Source organism: Sceloporus occidentalis, unplaced genomic scaffold (assembly GCF_023333645.1).
Source record: "Sceloporus occidentalis isolate IW3139 unplaced genomic scaffold, rSceOcc1.0.p SCAF_7, whole genome shotgun sequence".
NCBI classification, from domain to species: Eukaryota; Metazoa; Chordata; class Lepidosauria; order Squamata; family Phrynosomatidae; genus Sceloporus; species Sceloporus occidentalis.
In genome coordinates, this window is record NW_028316987.1 from 85,065,850 (window position 1) to 85,085,124 (window position 19,275).

The window sequence follows — 19,275 nt, forward strand, 5'->3', positions numbered from 1 at the left end:
AAATATACTTTATCTGGAGTGAACCATGTTGAACACAGAGGAGCTTACTTTGGAGAATACATGCATGAGGTTAGAAACCAGGCATAATATAATAGGGTCATAGCATAGTAAATGGTAGGCTATGGGTCTGTCAGCTCTTGCAAAAAACAGTTAGTATCATGTAGCATTGCAAGGAGTGATCAACATAAAGTAGCTGCTAGTCAGGACAAGTCTTTCCAGGCTGAATGATTTGATAGTGTATTACAGTTTCATGTTTGATTGGTTACCTTCTGTTCACTCTTGCTAACTGGAAAGAAGCAAGTAGGAAAATCTTCTTCGTAGGAAGATTTTTCCATTCCTTGGTTGTTCATGTTTCTACTCTGTTCACTTTATTGCCAATGAAATGCGGTATTTTTGTTGTGTTAGGAAATTGCACTGCATGAAACATCCAGGATTTTTTTTTCTTAATTGAATTTGGTTGGCTGATGTTTCTGTGACACAGATTTTCAGGAACTGACATCCTTTTTAACTTCATAAATTCAGACTGATGAAATTCTAGTAAATGGGACAGATTATATTTATATTTTTTTTTTATTTCTGGCTAATTGAGGAAGAAATGCTGTGCTTTTTCTGACTTTATGCCCAAACTGCTGGTATCACTGTAGTCAAAATGGTATGAATCAATATGTTGCAGTGATGTCCAGGTGATGTAATATCTGCAACAAAGAATTACATCTGCTGACCCCAGTTTAGTTACATAACAGTCAGGAAGTGCTTTCAGCCTTTTCTTGTCGTTATGCATTCCACGGATCTATTTTTTGCTGCTGGCACAGCTCTCTAGAATAAACTAGCTTCAAAAAGTATTGGGAGCATGTTCCCTAAACCAAATTACTTCTGGTTAACTGGTGGTCTTGAATATTGCCTCCTTGTTCCAGGTCAACCACAGTGGTGGGGGTATTTTTATTCCTGGAATGTAATGCTTTGAAAAGCAAAAAAAGATATTTGCTTCGAAGGAAAAAGCACAAGATAAATAATTATGTACATGTATACACATGCTAAGACTTTAGGAGACAGCTACCCAATAAATCATTCTCAGTATATCTTTGCGAAGCATTTGCAATTTGTTTTCATCCAAGCTTTCTTCTCTTTATGAAGTTGCATTTTGAACCGAGTTTGAACAATAGAAAGAGGTCCTTTCAGGTTACCAATAGAGAATCTCAGAGGAGGGGGAGTCACTCATGTCAGCACTTGTGTCTATCAAAAAAGGTTTTCAACAAAGGAAGCCATTTACTGTGTTACAGCTATTTCTTTGCACAAATGTTTCATCTTTGGTTTGTAACTTTCCAGGTCGGCTGCAAGGCTAGCTTGGTATTTTTCCAGTACTGTGTAATGGCCAACTTTTATTGGCTCTTAGTTGAAGGACTTTATCTCCACATCCTCCTCATGGTCATATTCTCTCCTAACAGACACTTCACCATCTATCTCCTTATTGGTTGGGGTAAGAAGATCAATACAATCTTTTTCATTCTTGTTTTCCCTATTGTACATTAAATGGGGCCGTTGACAGATCTTGGAAGAGTTACTGTTTTTGACTGCAGCTCCCCAAACCTTTCTAGCCATGCTCTCTGGGGAGTTCTGAGAGTTGCTGTCCAAAAAAGTAACTCCTCCAAGCGCTAGTCACTCTGTGCTAGCAGCTGGGTCAGACTTCTTAAACTTGAAACAAAATAATATTAGCATGTGAATATAATAAAATGTGTTATTTTTACCAATCCAGATACAATAGACAGATAGTATTGTTTTAACCTTGTTATAGTAATATTTTATTAATTTTATAATCTTGTTTGTGGTTTTATATTGTGCGCCCTTGGCAGGCTTTTGTTTTTATTTTGGATTGTTTTTTTCTCCTTTGTAAAGCGCTATGTAGAGTCTGTGGCACTATATAAATAAACGTAATAATAATAGATAGATAGATGAAAAACAGTTAAGAAGATGAATCAAGCCCATGATATAAGGTATTTAGCTTGGTTGGATCACATGTTGGACAGGCCTAACCTAAAGTGCATCTACACTGTAGAAATAATGCAGTTTGATACCACTTGCCATGGCTTCATCCTACAGAATTCTGGGATTTGGCGTTTTGTGAGGCACCATCACTCTTTGGCAGAAGCCGCTGAAGACTACAAATCTCAGGATTCCATAACATGGAGCTATAACACTTAAAGTGGGTTCAAGCTGCATTATTTCTACAGTGTAGATGCACCTCTAGATTCTCAAAATGATTGGTGGGCAGACTCAGAATGCCTAGAGGGAAGGAAGACTGCCCAAAACTCTGTGGGGAGATGGCGAGGTTCTGGAAGAGAAAGAATCCACAGGTAAGTTGAATCATTGTTCTGAAAATAATTGGGGAAGCCATAAATAAATGGCAGAGCCCATATTTTGCATGAAGAAAGTCCCAGGTTCAATCTCTGGCATCTTCATGGACAATATGTATAAAGCAGCTTCATGTAACAGCCATTGGCTCCAAAGACGTTGACAAGACATCTCTAATGGGGCACTGCAATCACTATTAGTGCAGAAGGAAACAGGCAAACTGTGGTTGTTTGGAACATCACTTTCCTGTTATTTGAACCCCTTTCCCCCACAGGTTATATCCAGCTGATATCCAGGTTAGAACAATGAACTTCTAAGATATGTTGGCAAAGGACCAGGGTTGGCTGATTTACACTGGGTTGAAACTTGGATGAAAACCATTCCATGGTTTAAACCTGGTTTAAAGCAAATAACTTTAAAAAAACAAAACAAACACCACTCTGGTTTTTTTAATTGAATTTTCTTTAAATTCTAGCTATTACTACTGTTTTCCAGCCCTCTTACTGGAGCAACAATGAGTCTTAGAAGTTAAACACTTTAACAATTTATTGACCAGTGTCCAGTGCTGGTAGTTTCTTTTTAGTCACTTAATTTTATGCTGCAAGAAATGCCATTTGGAAACAAATTTTTCCATTAATGTAAGTTCATCCAAAACAACTTGCTTTAAAAGAGCACTTTTCAAAGAACAATTATTATTTAAGCTAGTGGCCATAACATATGAACTGCATTTTGTTACTTAATTTTCTGATTTAATCCTGTATTGGTGTAGTACTATACATTAATGCAAAAAAAAGGTTTAAACAAACAAACCAAAAACCCAGATTCAAACAAACAAACAAAAACCCAAAACTAGGGCTGGAAAAAACCTGGGGGGGTTTCTAAACAAAAAACTGGGGTTTTTCAACCCTGCAAAGTACACAGTGAGAAGGTGGAAGAGAGGCCAGGATAAGAGTGCTCCTTACTTACTTTTTCTGTCTCCTCTTTGACCACGTCTGGGAACCCTGTGTAAAGAAAGCTGCTTTGCCAAGCATCTTGTTTGGCTCTAAACAACAGAGAGTACATATCTCATCCTAGCTTGATCTTTCAGTACTTTCCTGATAGTTAATTCTCATAGTGTATAAATACATTTTGCATTTTAACATGATGTATAGCCCAATTGATTTCTCTGAGGTGTATATTTTATGTGCATTCTCTCTTCTTCTTCTTTTCCCTCTCCACTCCTTTCTCTATTGTGACTTTATTTTTCCTTCCAGGAATCCCTACAGTTTTCACCGTCATGTGGATAGTTTCTAGGGTCTATTTGGAGGACACTGGGTACGTGCCAAAAGAAAAGCAAAGTTTATGCTTCCATGATTTCTGACAAAAGGTTCTTTTGTGATGTCCCATGTCCAGATCTTGGACTGCTCACATTCTTCAAAATACAGAATTGTGCATGAATGCATCCTCACCCTGGGAGCACAGTGATATTGGAGGGAGGGAGAGTGACAGGTGACAGATATATAAATTTGTTTTTTAATGTTCCAGATTAGCTACTCTACAATGTATTCCCTAGCACAGAAAATCCATATAGCTGCAACAGGACCCAATACTCAGTGACAGAACATTGACTTTTCATGCAATAGGTTCCAGCTTCGATCCTGGGCAATTCAGTCAAATGTGTTTTGTTTTGTTTTTTGCAGACTATACATTTAATTTGTGGGATTCATTGCCACAACACAATGAAATGATCACAAGTTTAAATGGTTTTAGAAGGGGCATTAGATGAATAGCAAGACGTCCTCGTGGCTATAGAGAACCTTCTTATTCATTGATACTATACTACTGAATTTCTGTTATGGAGCAGCAACTGCAAAAGGAGATAGTTATGGGCTTCCCCACAACATGTAGTTGCACACTGTATGCAGCACATTGCTTTATTTGATGGACTGTTGTTTGAATCCAACAGATCCTTTTTACTTATGTTCTTCCGTTCTGACATTGCCTGTAAAATCATGTCAGGTAGCTGGACTAGGAAGAGAGAAACTGCGTCTTCACTAGAGGTTTTCCAACCAGGATTGCATGGCTACTTCTTGGGTTGGTTTCCCCAAGGTGTATATCTTGGGGATGCTTTAACTGTGGATTCCTGCATGGCAAAGAGTTGGACTGGCAGTTGCATAGGGTTGTTTCCAACTTTATAATTCTATGATTGTATGAATTCACTGTCAACCAAAGTAAACAGTACCAAGCCCAATCTAGTTCTGATGCACTCTAAGGCAAATATATACATTAATACACTTGGCTTGGGAAACACGTCAGAGTTTCTCTCGCTCCCATCATCTTTGGTCATCCTGGCTAAAGCTGGGGTTGTTGCTGTCCCACAACATCTGACAGCCACAGGTATGCAGAAGTGTGGATGCATGGGCTCTCCATTACATGAGGATATGGGCTACTTTGGGTTACATGCGAACTTGGACTATCTGGTGGGAACAAGGGCATGATATTGTGGACAGGACTTGCCTAAAGGTCTTGGTTTCACTCTCCTTGGAATTAAAGTGGCTTAAGTATGCAGCAGTTTGGCAACTCAGCTTGTCAGCCAGCACTCAGAGCCACCTAAGAATCAGGTGGATTATCTGCTTTTCACACTTTATGCTCCTGCATTTTCTGTTGTGTGACATGCCAGATTCTGCACTATGTGGTGTTGATTTTGTGAGGAAAAATATAAAAGCAGCATCTGTTTCTTCCTAAAGATTAAATCTTAGAGTGCCTTGTGCCCTATTTCTAGCACTAGCTTGGTATTTTTGCTTGGCATTAATTAGTTTTTTTTTTTTCATGAAAATGGTTACTTTATTGATTGTCTGTGTTGTTTCATGTTTGCAATCTGCCCCCAGGGTATTGGCAGTTGGACAATATAGACACATTTTAAACAAATAGCAAATAAATAGTAAACATAGTAAACTTCAGATTATTATGATGCTATAATGATGGTATAACATCTCTGTTCACTTTGTTTTTTATCTTTTCCCTTGCCTTGTGGAAAGAATAGTAACATTCACTGTTTTCCCCTTCCTAATAGTTGCTGGGACACAAATGATCACAGCGGTCCTTGGTGGGTCATAAGACTACCAATCCTAATTTCCATTTTAGTAAGTAAACTCAATGGTGAAAATGAATACTTGGTTAATGCTATAGTTTTGCACAGCAGTTTGCAGCCTTCTAAATTGCATCATCACCATCATCCATTATTTATTAACTTTATTTACACTTAACATTCAGCTCAAGAGTGAGAGGATCCCCCAAGGCAAGCTAATAATATGATACCAATTAAAAAGAGCAGTGTAATAGCACAGTGAGTAAGCCCAGGAGATTTGACTTTCGGAGATGCCAGACAAGATGGCACTCTCCTGTTCCAAACTGGTAGCTGAATCTGACTTCAGCACTGTCAACAGGGCAGCATTTCCACTGCTGAGGGCACCAGGCTGGCTCCAGGATTGTAGGATAGGCTATGTGACACCCAGAGCTCTGCACTCCAAGAATCTATCACTGCTAGTAGTGGCTGGTGGCTTCGATGTCACTGTGGTAGTGAATCCATTCCAAGTTTTACTCTTAACTTTAAAGAAGCAGCTGTCCAAGGTGCTAAACAGAATTGGATGGCTCCTTGACAGTTTGGAATAAAACTTGAAGCTGATTTATTTTCAGACTGACATGGAAGCAATCAACTACCATTGCTAATAATGGGGATGGCTGATGGAGTATATATCTAAACTCCCAACAAGTTCTTCAAAAAGGAAAGAAGGAAACCAGCAGCAGCATTCTCTTTGCCTTCCATCCCTAAACAGGGTGACCAAACGTTCTGCTTTTCCAGGACATGTCCTACCTTTCAGCCATCTGTCCAGGAAGAATTTCAAAATGACCTCCATTTTGAGCATGACTAAGAAGCATGAATTTATATTTATATGAGTGTTTTTAGCTTTTATTTTGTAATGTCCTACATTTTTCTTGAACGTCTTACATTTTGTCGTGTCTTGTCCTCCTTTGTGGTTATGACATCTGGTCATCCTGTCCCCAAATGACTGGAAGAATAAAACAGATGTAGTCTGCTTCTTAAAAGTCAACATGGATAAAGATGTATGGGTCTCCCTTTTCAAAAGTCTCTAGAATAAAGTCGTAGCATAAGCTTTCATTGACTTGGTCTACTTCCTCAGATGCATGGAGTGAACAGCTAGGATAAGGATGTAGAATATAGACTCGGGTCTACTGGTAGATCTCGGCATGATTTGTAATAGACCTCCAAGGTTTTAGGCTTTAACAAGAGAAAGGATGTTGTTGCCTGGTTTGCTTTGTACTAATTGAGCCTCTTTGTTCATTGTCTGTAAAACAGGAGTGCTAATTGGTTGATTTTGCTCAGTTCTGCTGCCCAGTTTTAGATTGCCATGGAAGAATCCCTGATCTATCATAACTCACATATAGGTTGCTGTATACTCTATTATATGGGAACCAGAAGGTCAGTAGAAGACAACCCAGTGCCCTTCAAAACTCCCAGAATTTCATACTAGTGGTTAATCTGGCTAGGAGTCATAGGATTTGTAGTTTTGTGAGGCACCCACACTCTTTGGCAGAGAACGCTGAAGACCTTGTAAAACTACAGATCTCAAGATTCCATGGATTGGAGCTACAGCACTTAAAGTGGTGTCAAACTGTATTATTTATACAGTGAAGATGCACCCTTGTTGTTGTTGTGTGCCTTCAAGTCATTTCCGACTTATGGCAACCTTAAGGTGAGCCTATTGTGGGGGGTTTTTGGCACCCTTTGTCTCTCTTTAGTTTTCATTGGATAGTGAGTTACTATAGTTACTATACACTATCTTTGGTAATGCGGGTCAAACTGAATAGTTTATTTCTGATGGTGCAAACAGCTCTCATCATCAGTTCAGCATGTTCTAACCTTATCCCATTTTGTCCTCCTTGGCAAGTACTGTATTTCATGCCACGTCCAAACTCTGCAGCCTCGACTTTATTTTTCACACTGGAAATGCCCTATATCAAGCCAGTCCTCAGCATTAGCCACAGTGAAATATGACAGCAACCTCTTATCTCTTTCCTTATGTTTTGCTTCTATGAAGCTGTTGTTGTAGTCTAACAAAAATCTAAATCTACAGCACTATATAAATAAAGAATAATAATAATAATAATAATAATAATAAAAAATCCAGAACAGCACAGGACTTTTGCAACACTATGAGCTGCAAACGTATTTACAGTATTTCTCAAACCCCTGTCTGCCTAAGTTTACCATTAGGCACAGTGAAGTAGCCTAATCAATGCTTTAGGCAGCTGACTTTAGGTATCATAAAAGGGTAGACAATTGGTGTATAATGATTTAGTATTGTACTTTTGGTACAAGAGAGACATATTTAAGGGATTTTCTGACTGAAGTGCCGAAATACCTTGGGGTATGTTGCACTTTAATTTGAAGGAACACAAGAGGCATTTGGTGCTTGACTCAGAGAGCTAAATATCTTGGGCAGCCCTGTGATAAAAGCCTACCCTACTTCACAGGGCTGTTGTGAAGTATTATTCTAGGTTTGCTGCAAGGGAGAAGACTTTCTGAATCACATACCAAAATATTTTGGATACTTTTCATCTTGATTTGGAGGAAAGGGGTGACCAGCCCTGCGAAAGAGCCTAATCTACTTTACAGGGCTGTTGTGAAGATTTTTAAAAATGACAAAAATTATCTAAGATCTTTTAAAGAATTATGAATGAATTAATAACCAATAAAATGAAGTCATTGTAAAAGGTCTAATAGGATTTTTATTTTTATTGCTCAGATGTTTAATGAACAGCAGTAGTCGGGTTTTGTGTCTGGTTGTTATTTTCATTTTTAAAATTCCTTTTACTGTTGCCTAATGGGAAATCAGTCTGAGTAAACCAATGCAGGATTCCTCTGTAAGCAGCTCTATATCCAATTCTTTAAATCCAGAGTATGGCTTGACTGATTAGTGGGTGTTTTGAATTACAGAAAAGTAGTCTGTAGAATTGTTAATCCACATGTTGGTTCTTTTGCAGGTGAATTTTATACTTTTCATTAGCATTATAAGAATATTACTACAAAAGCTGAGATCTCCAGATGTTGGAGGCAATGACCAGTGCCAATACAAGTGAGTGATCAGAGCTGGCAAAATAATTATTTGGGGGAACCCCATTCAACTCCACTTCATCCTAACAGATTTTTTTAATGTGGTTTTTTTTCTACTTTATTTTTTTTACAAAAAGGTGTATTTTAACACATATTTGTTATTGTCATAAACTTTGCATGACGTTTAACGAATATACAAAATTAATAAATAATGAAATAATCACTTTATATATGTTATCTATTCAGTGAACAGAAGCTATTAAAGACATTAAAATATTTATGACTATTTGTGCGTGTTTTTGTTTTCAAAGGAGACTTGCAAAGTCAACACTGCTGCTTATTCCACTCTTTGGAGTTCACTACATGGTGTTCGCAGTCTTTCCTATTCGCATTTCCAATAACTACCAGATCAGTTTTGAGTTATGCCTGGGATCATTTCAGGTAACATGTTTGCAAGTTTAATTTTTTCCTCTACACTTATAGTTGATGATTATGGTTTATAACTCATTAACATTTCCCATTTAACAGGGCCTGGTTGTTGCAGTCCTCTATTGTTTTCTGAACAGTGAAGTAAGTTCATATTTATGTTCCTGTGATGTTATGGGGAAGGGGTATAGCTCAGTGGCAGAGGAGAGTCTTTATATGAGGAAGGTCTGAGATTCAATCCATGGCTTCTTCAGGTAGGGCTGGAAAGTCATTCCATGTGGAATGCTGGAGAGCCCTTAACCCAGTGGTTCTCAACCTGTGGGTCGCGACCCCTTTGGGGGTCAAAAGACCCTTTCATAGGCATTGCCTAAGACCATTGGAAAACACATACTTCCAATGGTCTTAGGAACCAAGACACCACAATTTTATGGTTGGGAGTCACCACAACATGAGGAACTGTATTAAAGGGTCATGGCATTAGGAAGGTTGAGAACCACTGCCTTAACCAATCAGCTGAGTAAGCTCTTTTAATCCTTTCTTAGGTGCAGTACAAACCTCCCAAAAAGGGAGGCCTGCCGGCTCCTGTTTTTCCTCCGCAGGGAAGCTGCAGTCGCCAAACCGTGTGGCTTCCCTGTGGAGGAAAAAGAACCCGTGAAAAGCAGGTTCTCTTTACCCCACTGTGGCGGCGTAACAAGTGCGCCACTGGCGCACTTGGTATGTAAGTGCTGTGCGGACACCACGTAACAATGGCGGTACCCATGTGTACAGGGCGCCGCTATTGTTACACCTCGTCACGTGCGAGGGTTGCTGGGCGTATGGGCGCTCCGCCCCAGGCAACCTAGCACGTGATGAGGGTGTCACAAAAGGCCCATCTGTACCTGGTCTTGCTAGTTGCTATTCAGGGACAGGCCATGTGAGAAGTTTGGGAACATCTTAGACAAGATATGACACCCCTCAAAACCTCAGATCCAGGTGATCTAGTCCCTGAAGCATCCATAATCTGGGCAATCCTGTGCTTCTGCAGTCCAAGCGAGGCAGTGGGAAGTTACAATGAGCAAATCAAAGAGATATAAGGTTTTTATTTCCCCTATCTAGATTTAAAGAATAGATTATGCTCATGTGCACACACCCCCATACGTCTCCCAATTTGATGTATTCAGCTGTCAGGCATTGCTGAAATTTTTGAGTTCTCCGTTTCTCTCACCATGATACAGTATACACAAAATGCTACCATTGCATACTTGGTTGCTTTTTTACATTTAGGTACAAGGTGAAGTGAAAAGAAAATGGCGGAGCTGGTGTTTGAACCAAAGAGTGGGGCGAGATTACAGACTGCATAGCTCTTCAATTTCACGAAATGGATCGGAAAGCATCTCTCAATTGCATCGCAATTCAACAACTCAGTTTTCTCTGCAGACAGAAACCACAGTGATATAAGCCATTTGTGGCCCTGCAAAAGACTATGGGGCATATCACTGTATATGCAGCCCAGCCAATAGGATATATTCTAACTTGGCAGAGTGTGTACCCTGTTCTATCTACATGCCAAGATTCAACAGTGGCCTAGTACAGTGCAAGGTATCTTTAGAGCTTTACCCTAAAACTTGTTTCCAGTGCCAGGATTCATCCCTGGAACATAAGAAATACTTCCCATTAATGCATTTTCACAGGTTATCTGGCTTTTTAGACATGTTGATGTCTGTCAGATTCAGAAAATAATTGAAAATAATTGGGATTTACTGGATTAAGAATATGAGAAGAGCCCTAGAAGATCAGACCAAAGGTCTGTCTAGTCCAGCATCCTGTTTCCTGCAATGGCTAACTAGATGACTATGGGAATCTAACAGCAATAGTGAGTGCTTTTCCATTGTTGGTTCCCCTCCCACTGGCAATCTAGAGGCATCCTACTTCTGAACCTGGAAGTTACACTTAGTGATTATGATTAATATTTGGGGATCGACATTGCCCGAGAATTTGTCTAAATCCATGTAAAGTTATTTGTGCTGTTGACCATTGCCACATCTTGTAGCAATGAGAACTAGAATGTATTTCAAGTAAAGAAGACATTTTTGTCCTTTTCATTGGACAACCCTCATGTTTGCACCAGTTTTATAGATGACTATAAAGCAATATGGTTTGTTTTGAGAGTCTAGATTATTTCTAGACCCAAGCACCAAAACACTGTTGAGTCTCAGCCCAGGCCTGTTGTATTGATATTTGTGGGGTTGAATGTGGCTTTCAAGCCACGTTTTGACCACTTCTGTTTTAGCAAGTGAGGCTATGTGTATGGAGTGGAAGTAAGGGCAGAGTAGGCAGGCCAAAACAATTTGGGTGGAATCCAGTGTCATTCTTATCGGCAAATATATTTTCCTACCAAGCCTGGCAGGCACAGTTCAAATCTGAGTCTGTATGTCTATTCAGGAGTAAGTAAATGCAATTTTTTCCACCTGCAAAGCACAGCTCAATTCATTGGAGATTATTTCAAGTTTGTTGTTGTTGTTTGCCTTCAAGTTGTTTCCGACTTATGGCGACCCTATCATGGGGTTTTCATGGCGGTTTTCTTCAGAGGAGGTTTGTCATTGCCATCCTCTGATGTTGAGACATGGTCTCCAGAGTCATAGTCCAATACTCAAACCACTGCATGCTGACTCTCATTTAACTCTCAATTTGCATATCTTTAAATACCTTCTTATCGCTGATCTGACTAGTGTTGGTTTACTATCTTTCAGTGAGGCATTTAAATATTAGTGATACACTGATCTTGTGGACTGGCATGTCAGCAATTTTTTTTCATTCATTCTTAGTGTCATATTTAATCAAACGACCATGTCTCAGGTGCAGCCCATTCAAGCATCTTTAAGGCTCTCTAAGTATATTTTGTGCCCAGATACAGAACTCAGCAAAATTCTGTAGCAAATCTGTTTCCCCATGCCTTCACAAAAAATACTGATATTCAGTATTTAGCTTCACTTTGAGCAATGACATTGCTCATTATTTCCCTCCCTTCCTTCCTTCCTTCCTTCCTTCCTTCCTTCCTTCCTTCCTTCCTTCCCTCCTTTCCTTTCCTTTCCTTTCCTTTCCTTCCTTTCTTTCTTTTCCTGGTTTTATGACCCTATGCTGGATGGCCTTCCAAATGTTGCACTGCAGTTGGCAAGTGGTGACGGGGGGTTGCAATCCAACAACATTTGGAGGACCACACCTCTGCCTTGGCTTTCTAGCTGACTAGCATTTCAGTCAGATAATATTGCAGATGTTGTTTTAGACAGTTTAGATCCAGATGATGTTAGATCAACTTAGTTCTAATTGAAAACGCTCTTATTGCTGCTCATTGATTGGAAGTAATAGCAAAAGAAGTTTGTTATGGCTGGATGGGGAACTGTCAGAGGCCATATCTGCTTTCCTATCACTGTTGTATAAAGCAATTCATGGCATGGGGGAACATCTGCCACTTCCCAAGTCTTGTTGGTTCACTGCAACCAAGTCAAGGGAACTGGGGTGCAGGATTTTTTCTGTTTCTTTTTCCGGCTTGTTAACTGGCAGATTATGTGTATGTTGTTGTCGTTTTAAACTCCCTATCAAAAGCAATAGGGGGAGGTTAATTATGGCAGCATCAGGCTGGCACAGGACTCAGGGAATGTTGGGGTATTTGGAGAATCTGGGAGTCTTTGGATTAAAACTATCCATATTAGGACTATCCAAGGTCCTGAGAGTTCAGTCCCAAATCTAAGACCTAGGGATCCTTGTGATGTTATAGGAACAGGCCTTGGTGATGTCATTAAACATGATACCTTCAGTATCAATCACATTTGCACAGAGTATACCCTTCAAATGAACATGCCAATTCTATCAAGTGATCACACACACACACTTTTCAAGGCTCCCCTGAGATTTCTCCCTGTTGCCCTGAGGACTGGAGAAGATGTATTTGTGTCTTGTTATGGTATATTTGCACCTTTACAGATGTGGAACCAATAATAATAACTGCAAATTCAAATATGTAGTATTATTTATGTAGCCACTTAAAATGTTCAGAACGTTGCACCTACGTTTACATAGTGAGCTTTACAACAACTCTGAGTCAGCATTCATATTCCCATGTACCGGTAAATCCCATGAACAATTTGTTGCTGTTTATTGCCTTGGTTCTTATTTATGGTATTTTTAAAAAAATAAATGTTTTTGACCATCGTATAGCACGTGAGACTTTGTCTCCTTTTGTTCTTCCAACATGGTAAAGTACCATGATGTTTCATGTCCTAAACAAACCAAAGTGTCAACCCACAATATAACTTTTCCTTTCTATTTTTCACCCCCCCCCCCTTTTTCACACTTTATCAATTTGCAACTTCTAAAATAAATTGATAAACGAGAGATCAAGGGTTGTATTGTAGCATACCAAACACAAATAGCAGTTCCTAGAGTATTAATTCAAAGATGTGTTATGTGATATACATAATCAAATTTAGTCATTCCCAAGCTTGTGGCAAGCAATTATTTTTGTGTAGCTTTCTCCCCAAAAAATGTCTTTAATATTTCATAACTATCTGTTTGGCACTGAATGTTTAGCATATGTAATTATAAATATTGCTTGAACTCAATGGGCTGTGTAAATGCTCTTACCGTAATACCACTTTAGATCTGTGTTCTGTAGACTACATGTTCAGACCTAACAAGGCCAAAAGAGAAGACGGAAAAAAGCCTGACATGATCCCTTTTTAATTACCATAAAAGGCATAAACTGAATGGGACTTTTTTAATTTTAACCTCCTGTCCTTATGAAGCCATTGCAAAGGGGAAAAACATGAAACTGACGAGTTCTTATAAATATAAGCATGCCATGCCTGCAATCTTAAAAGAAGGGAGCGTGCCTGTGTTTACTTCTGTTGTCGCCTATGACCAGTCTTTTCTAAATAATAAATGAGGATGCTGCTGTGCTCTGTTCCACAAGAGCCTTTTTTTAACCTCATAAACTGAAGTGTTAGCAGAATACTACAGGCAGCAAACAGCATGGAGCTTTCTTTTCTTTTTTCTTTTATTTAAAAAATAGTATTCACCGTTCAATTCAGTTGAGGAGCAGATTCAAGATCTTACATTTCAAGCTGAGATTCCCATATGGTTTAAACATCTCCCTACATGTGTAAGAAAAACATGTTCCATGTGCCTATGATGGCCAGTGTGGCGCAGTGGTTTGTGTGTTGGACTACAACTCTGGAGACCAGGGTTCAATTCCCCGCTCGGCCATGAAACCCACTGGGTAACCTTAGGCAACACACACAGCCTCAGGGGAAGGCAAAGGCAAATATCCTCTGAACAAATCTTGCCAAGAAAACCCCATGATAGGGTCACCATAAGTCAGAAATGCCTTGCAGGCACACAAGAAGAACAACAAATCCATGTGCCTAGCTTCACCGCATACAAAGCATTTGGCATTCAACTGTGGGTCACATATCCCCAGAATTCCATAGCATTGAGCCATGGCAGTTAAAGTAGTGTCAGAACAGATTATTTCTGCAGTACGGATACACCTATAGTACTACAATTAGTACCTGCAGCCATTGTGACTCAGCTCATACTATCCACTTCTTCAACCCAGATCCTAGGGTCAGGAGAACACTATAGCAAGCGTGCTCCTACTCCCTCGCCTCAAAATTTCATGCCTGGTTGATGTTTTATAATCTTGTGACCTTTGCTTTGCGGGAAACATATTCCTTCGTATATTCCCCCCCCCCCCTTTATCGTGTGACATGATGAAAGCATGTGGTTCCCTGTTTCTCTGAACTGTTTCATCCTTTACTTTCCTCTCCACAGGAGAGACTGGCTTCATGACCCTACACTGTCTGGCCTTCCAGATGTTGGATTGCAGCTCCCACTATCTCCCACTGTACTAATGGGAGTTCCAGTCCAACAACTTCTAGAGGACCAAACCTTGGCTCCCTAGATAACTATCATTTGAATCAGATTTTGTTGTCGCTTCTGTTTTAGAGAATTTAGATGATGTTAGTTGTCCTCAGTTCTCACTGAAAATTGTGCAAAAAGGTAGATCTAAATTTAATCTGATTTCTCTCAATGGGACTAGATAGCATTGACTTCGCTGGGATCCATCCTTTTATTCAGTGTTTAGCATTGACTCCAGTGAAGCCAATGTGCCACCTTACATAGTTGTGTCACTTGGCTATATTATTGTGTAACTTTTTGCCCTGAGTGTTTCCCTACCCTCCAACTGTCCCAATTTGGCAAGGGCAGTCCCAATTAATCCTCTGTTGTCCCACTTTTTCACCTGCTTTTAAAATCTCCTTGGCAGGATACAAACCGCCGCTTTGCGGCACTTCCCCGCCGGCGCCATTTGCTCCGCGCGGGAGCTGCAGAAGCCAAACTGCGTGGCTCCCGCGCGGAGCAAAAAAGAAGCTCCATTTCGGAGCTTCTTCTTGCGGCGCACTGATGATGTCGCGAAGCGCCGCTGGCGCATTCGTGACGTCATAGGCGCCGCGACACGTCTGGACGCTATGCGTCCAGTACGTAAAGATGGCGGCGCCCATGTAGAAGGGGCGCCGCCATCTTGTACGTATTGTATACGTACTAGGGTTAGGGGGGTGCGGAAGCACCGCCCCTTCCTAACCCTAGTACGTATACAATACGTACTATATGGCGGTGTGTATCCCGCCCTAGTTTCTCTCTCCTCCCACCTTTCCCCTTTGTCCTCGACTTACTTTGGTTGCTGCAAACTCAAGCCAAGTCAAGTTTATTCTACATTAGCCAATCAGGCTTTTGCATGCAACCATAAAACAATCCCAATACCATATTAAAACATAATTTAAAGGGACAATTGATAATAAAAATAAGATTTTGGTTGCTGCAAACTACATTCAAAGTGCATACGTAGTTTGCATTCATTTATTGCTGGAGGGGAGGGGAGGAGGAACAAAATCTTACCCTTCCCAATAGGCACAGACAAAAGCAAACTGCTGTTGCCTCTCCTAGCCTGTGTTCTTCCTCCCTAATAACTTTTGCCAACTTGACCACAGTCTGATGTTGCTAAGCCAGTTTTTCTAGTTTTCACCTGTGAAATGTTGGCAGGTGCATAAATCCAGTTATATAATACATTATCTTAGCCAATTTAATCTGAGTTATTAGCAAGGGCATTCTTTACTAACAAGGGAAAAGCACACGCATACAAATCAGTGTTTGCATTCAAATGCTGAATTTCAGTTTTAGGCCTGGAATAAACCATAAATAAATAGATATGTTTATTTTGTATAAATGTACCAATTTCACTGCCACTTCATGAAGTGAATCTATACAGCATGCCAGTTTCTGGGGGTGGGGATGCTTTGAACTGGATTTTGAATTGGATTTTGCTTTGTGTGATGGTTTTTGACTGCTTTGCTCCTCAGAACTTTCTGACTTATTTGCCAGTGTGGGTTAGTACCAATCATGTCTAAATGCCTAATACTTTTAAACAATAGATCCCTTGTGCCAAGGTTTCTCTCACCAGATTAAATGTAATAACATCCCGTTGCTAAGTATCTTTGGCAGGTAGCTGACAGTTTTTTCCATGTAAACTTCTTTGAACCTAAATCTGATTACCCAGCCTTGTTCCACCTAATGCTCTCCAGATATATTGAATTATGATAACAGGAGATCATGGGCGTTGTAGTCCAAATTTCTCAATTGTATTAGAAGATTACGGAAGTTGTAGCTCCAAAAAAGGAGCCAGCGTGGTGTAGTATTTGCATGTTGGGACTGCAACTCTGGAGACCAGGATTTGATTCACAGTTCGGTCATGCAACCTATTCTAAGACCTTGGGCAAGTCACATGCTCAGCCTCAAAGCAAGGCAATGAATGGCAAACCTCCTCTGAACTAATTTTTCCTTGATAAGTTCAGCTTTGGGTTGGCATAAGTCAAAAATAACCTGAAGGCACACAACAACAACAACAACAACATCCAAATCTAGAGTACACTAGATTGAGAAAGGGTTAGTGTTAAGCTGTTATTGCTGCATACAATTCAACAGCCCCCAGTTACCAAAAGAAGCCCACATTTCTGTCTCTGGTTCAACACTGCTCCTGTTTTGTCCCTATGTCTATCTTTTGGTGAGGCCTTCTTCACATTTTGTAGGTATGTAGCCTCATCAGGGTGACCAGTTGTCATAACTGTAAAGGAGAACAAAGCATTGAAACATGTGGGACATTACGAAATAAAAAGCTGAAACCACTAATATAAATATAAATTCAGTTCATATGGCTTATTTAGAGCTATATTACATACAGTACACTGTATTTTATTATGTACTTGACCATATTTTTCTGATGAAGTTATCTTTGTTAAAATGTCTTATTAGCTTGCAATAATTCTGAACAAGAGAAATGCTTAAAACTGTACTTTACTCACAACAAACCCTTGACCGAATCTACATTTAAATTATTCCTTTCATTTATCCATTGTGCTGAAAGCAAGAGGGAAAAAACCTTTCAACATTTGCACTGTGTCTTCAAGCAGCCCATTGCCTAACACATTTGCTGTCCTTTTCCTCTCCAAAACCTAAACGTGCCCTGAGCTCTGTGCGCGAGTCTGCTTGCTGCTCCTAGGGAAAAAAAAACTTGAGAAGACTCCATCCTATCCCTCCATCTGCAGTGGGGAGAGGCTGCCAAGTAGACAAATTTCTTGAAGAGGAACAAAAATGTGACTCAGTGCAGGCTTATTAGTCATGCTCAAAATGGACAACTTTTTGGAATGCCTCCTGGACAGAAAATTGAAATGGAGGATACGTTTTGAAAAAGGAGTACATTCAAGGACTAGTATCAATGGCTAGTGGTCATCATATAAATTATTTTGAGTGTAAAGCTCCACCAGCATAGCTATGGTAGTTGTCCAGGGAAAGGGAGGCACGTCTTGGGGTTCTTGACGCATATCTCCTAGCCAGTCTGTAGGTACTGGTACCTCATGCCACTTGGGGAAAACCATTGCACATAAAGGCAATGGATCCCCAATCTGCAATGCTGAGAATACAGTTTTTCTAACATAAAGGCCATACAGACAGGCCAAAATAAAGCTGCTTCGGGTAACTTTGGAGGTATGCTGTTGAAATGTTGCATGCATCCTAAGAGGCCAGAAACCACACCAAAGCCATGCTCCAGTCCTAAGGACTAGAGCACAGCTTTGACGCAGCTTCTGGCCTCTTAAAATGTGTGTGTCATTTAAACAGCATACCTCCAAAGTGACCCGAAGCAGCTTTATTTTGGTCTGTCTGTTCAGGCCCATAATCTCTATGCTCGCTTCAGAGGCACATATACCAAAATTGGAATGCAAATTGAAAGTATTTCATTTCTATTTTATTCTCTTGAGAGCTAGTGTGTTGTAGTGGTTTCAACCTTGGACTGGGTCTCTGGAAAACAGGATTTGAATCCCTTCTTGGCCATAGAAACCCACTGGGTGACCATGGGCAAGTCACACACTCTCAGCCTCAGGAGAAGGCAAAGGCAAGCTGCCTCTGAACAAATATTGCCAAGAAAACCCTGTGATAGAGTTGCCATCAGTTAGATATGATTTGAAGTCAACAACATTGATGTAACGTCCAGTTACACTAGTTTATGTTACCTAGAGGATGCCAGCCAAAGATGCAGATATAAATATAGATACAAGCTCAAGTATCAGACCCAATACACCTTTCACAGTACCAGTTGCTGGCAACCATGAGTGGGAAGGTGCTCTTGTATTTGTGGGTTTGGTTGGCCACTGTGAGGAACAGAATGTCAGACTATAATCTGCTATTTTGCTCCAGCAGCACTCTTCTTATGACCTCTTGGCTCTTCAGACATGCAGGTCAGTGGTTAGAGCAGTGGTTCCCAAATTTTGGTCCTCTAAATGTTTTGGACTCCAGGTCCCAGAATCACTGACTGTTAACCAAGCTAGCTGTCGCTTCTGGGAGCTGAAGCACAAAACACCTGAAGGACCAAAAGTAATATAACCTATGACCAGTTGAGCAGAGTCTTCTGCCAAGTGTGTGAGTGAAGTGGAGAAGGTTTGGGCATAGACTGTTGGTTTGAAACAAAGGGATATTGCAAGCAGATCCCTCTTTTTCATCCATATCTACCTACCATGGCCAGCAGCTCAGCTTGATGGGAACTGCAACTCCATACATATGGGGAATTGGTGATAGGACTACCACATTGAAAACTCTGTGCCTTAATGGTTCCTGTACTTCTAATAGTTGTGTAGAAGGGGGAATTTCAGCAGGTGGGGCTTCTCATGCAAGCAGGTAGCAAGCAACACCTGCTGAAATTCCCCTCCTCTATAAGACCATTCAAAGTATTAGAGCTGTCTCCAGTTTTCCCTCTGGCAGCCCTAGTTGGGGAAGTTTGATGTAATTGAAAGAAAACAATGTCT

The 19,275-nt window shown here is 40.3% G+C and overlaps 1 protein-coding gene across 1 annotated transcript in view; it reads left to right on the top strand.

Annotated features, from left to right (window-relative positions):
* The window catches only part of VIPR2 (vasoactive intestinal peptide receptor 2), a 63,911-nt gene extending 48,690 nt beyond the window's left edge, over window positions 1-15,221 (top strand). The window contains exons 7-13 of the mRNA XM_089533542.1: window positions 1,327-1,477; window positions 3,603-3,663; window positions 5,402-5,471; window positions 8,395-8,486; window positions 8,776-8,905; window positions 8,993-9,034; window positions 10,154-15,221. Coding sequence (XP_089389668.1) covers window positions 1,327-1,477; window positions 3,603-3,663; window positions 5,402-5,471; window positions 8,395-8,486; window positions 8,776-8,905; window positions 8,993-9,034; window positions 10,154-10,327 — 720 coding nt within the window. The 3' untranslated portion in view covers window positions 10,328-15,221. The remainder of the gene's footprint in view (window positions 1-1,326; window positions 1,478-3,602; window positions 3,664-5,401; window positions 5,472-8,394; window positions 8,487-8,775; window positions 8,906-8,992; window positions 9,035-10,153) is intronic.
* Window positions 15,222-19,275: the final 4,054 nt, after the last annotated feature.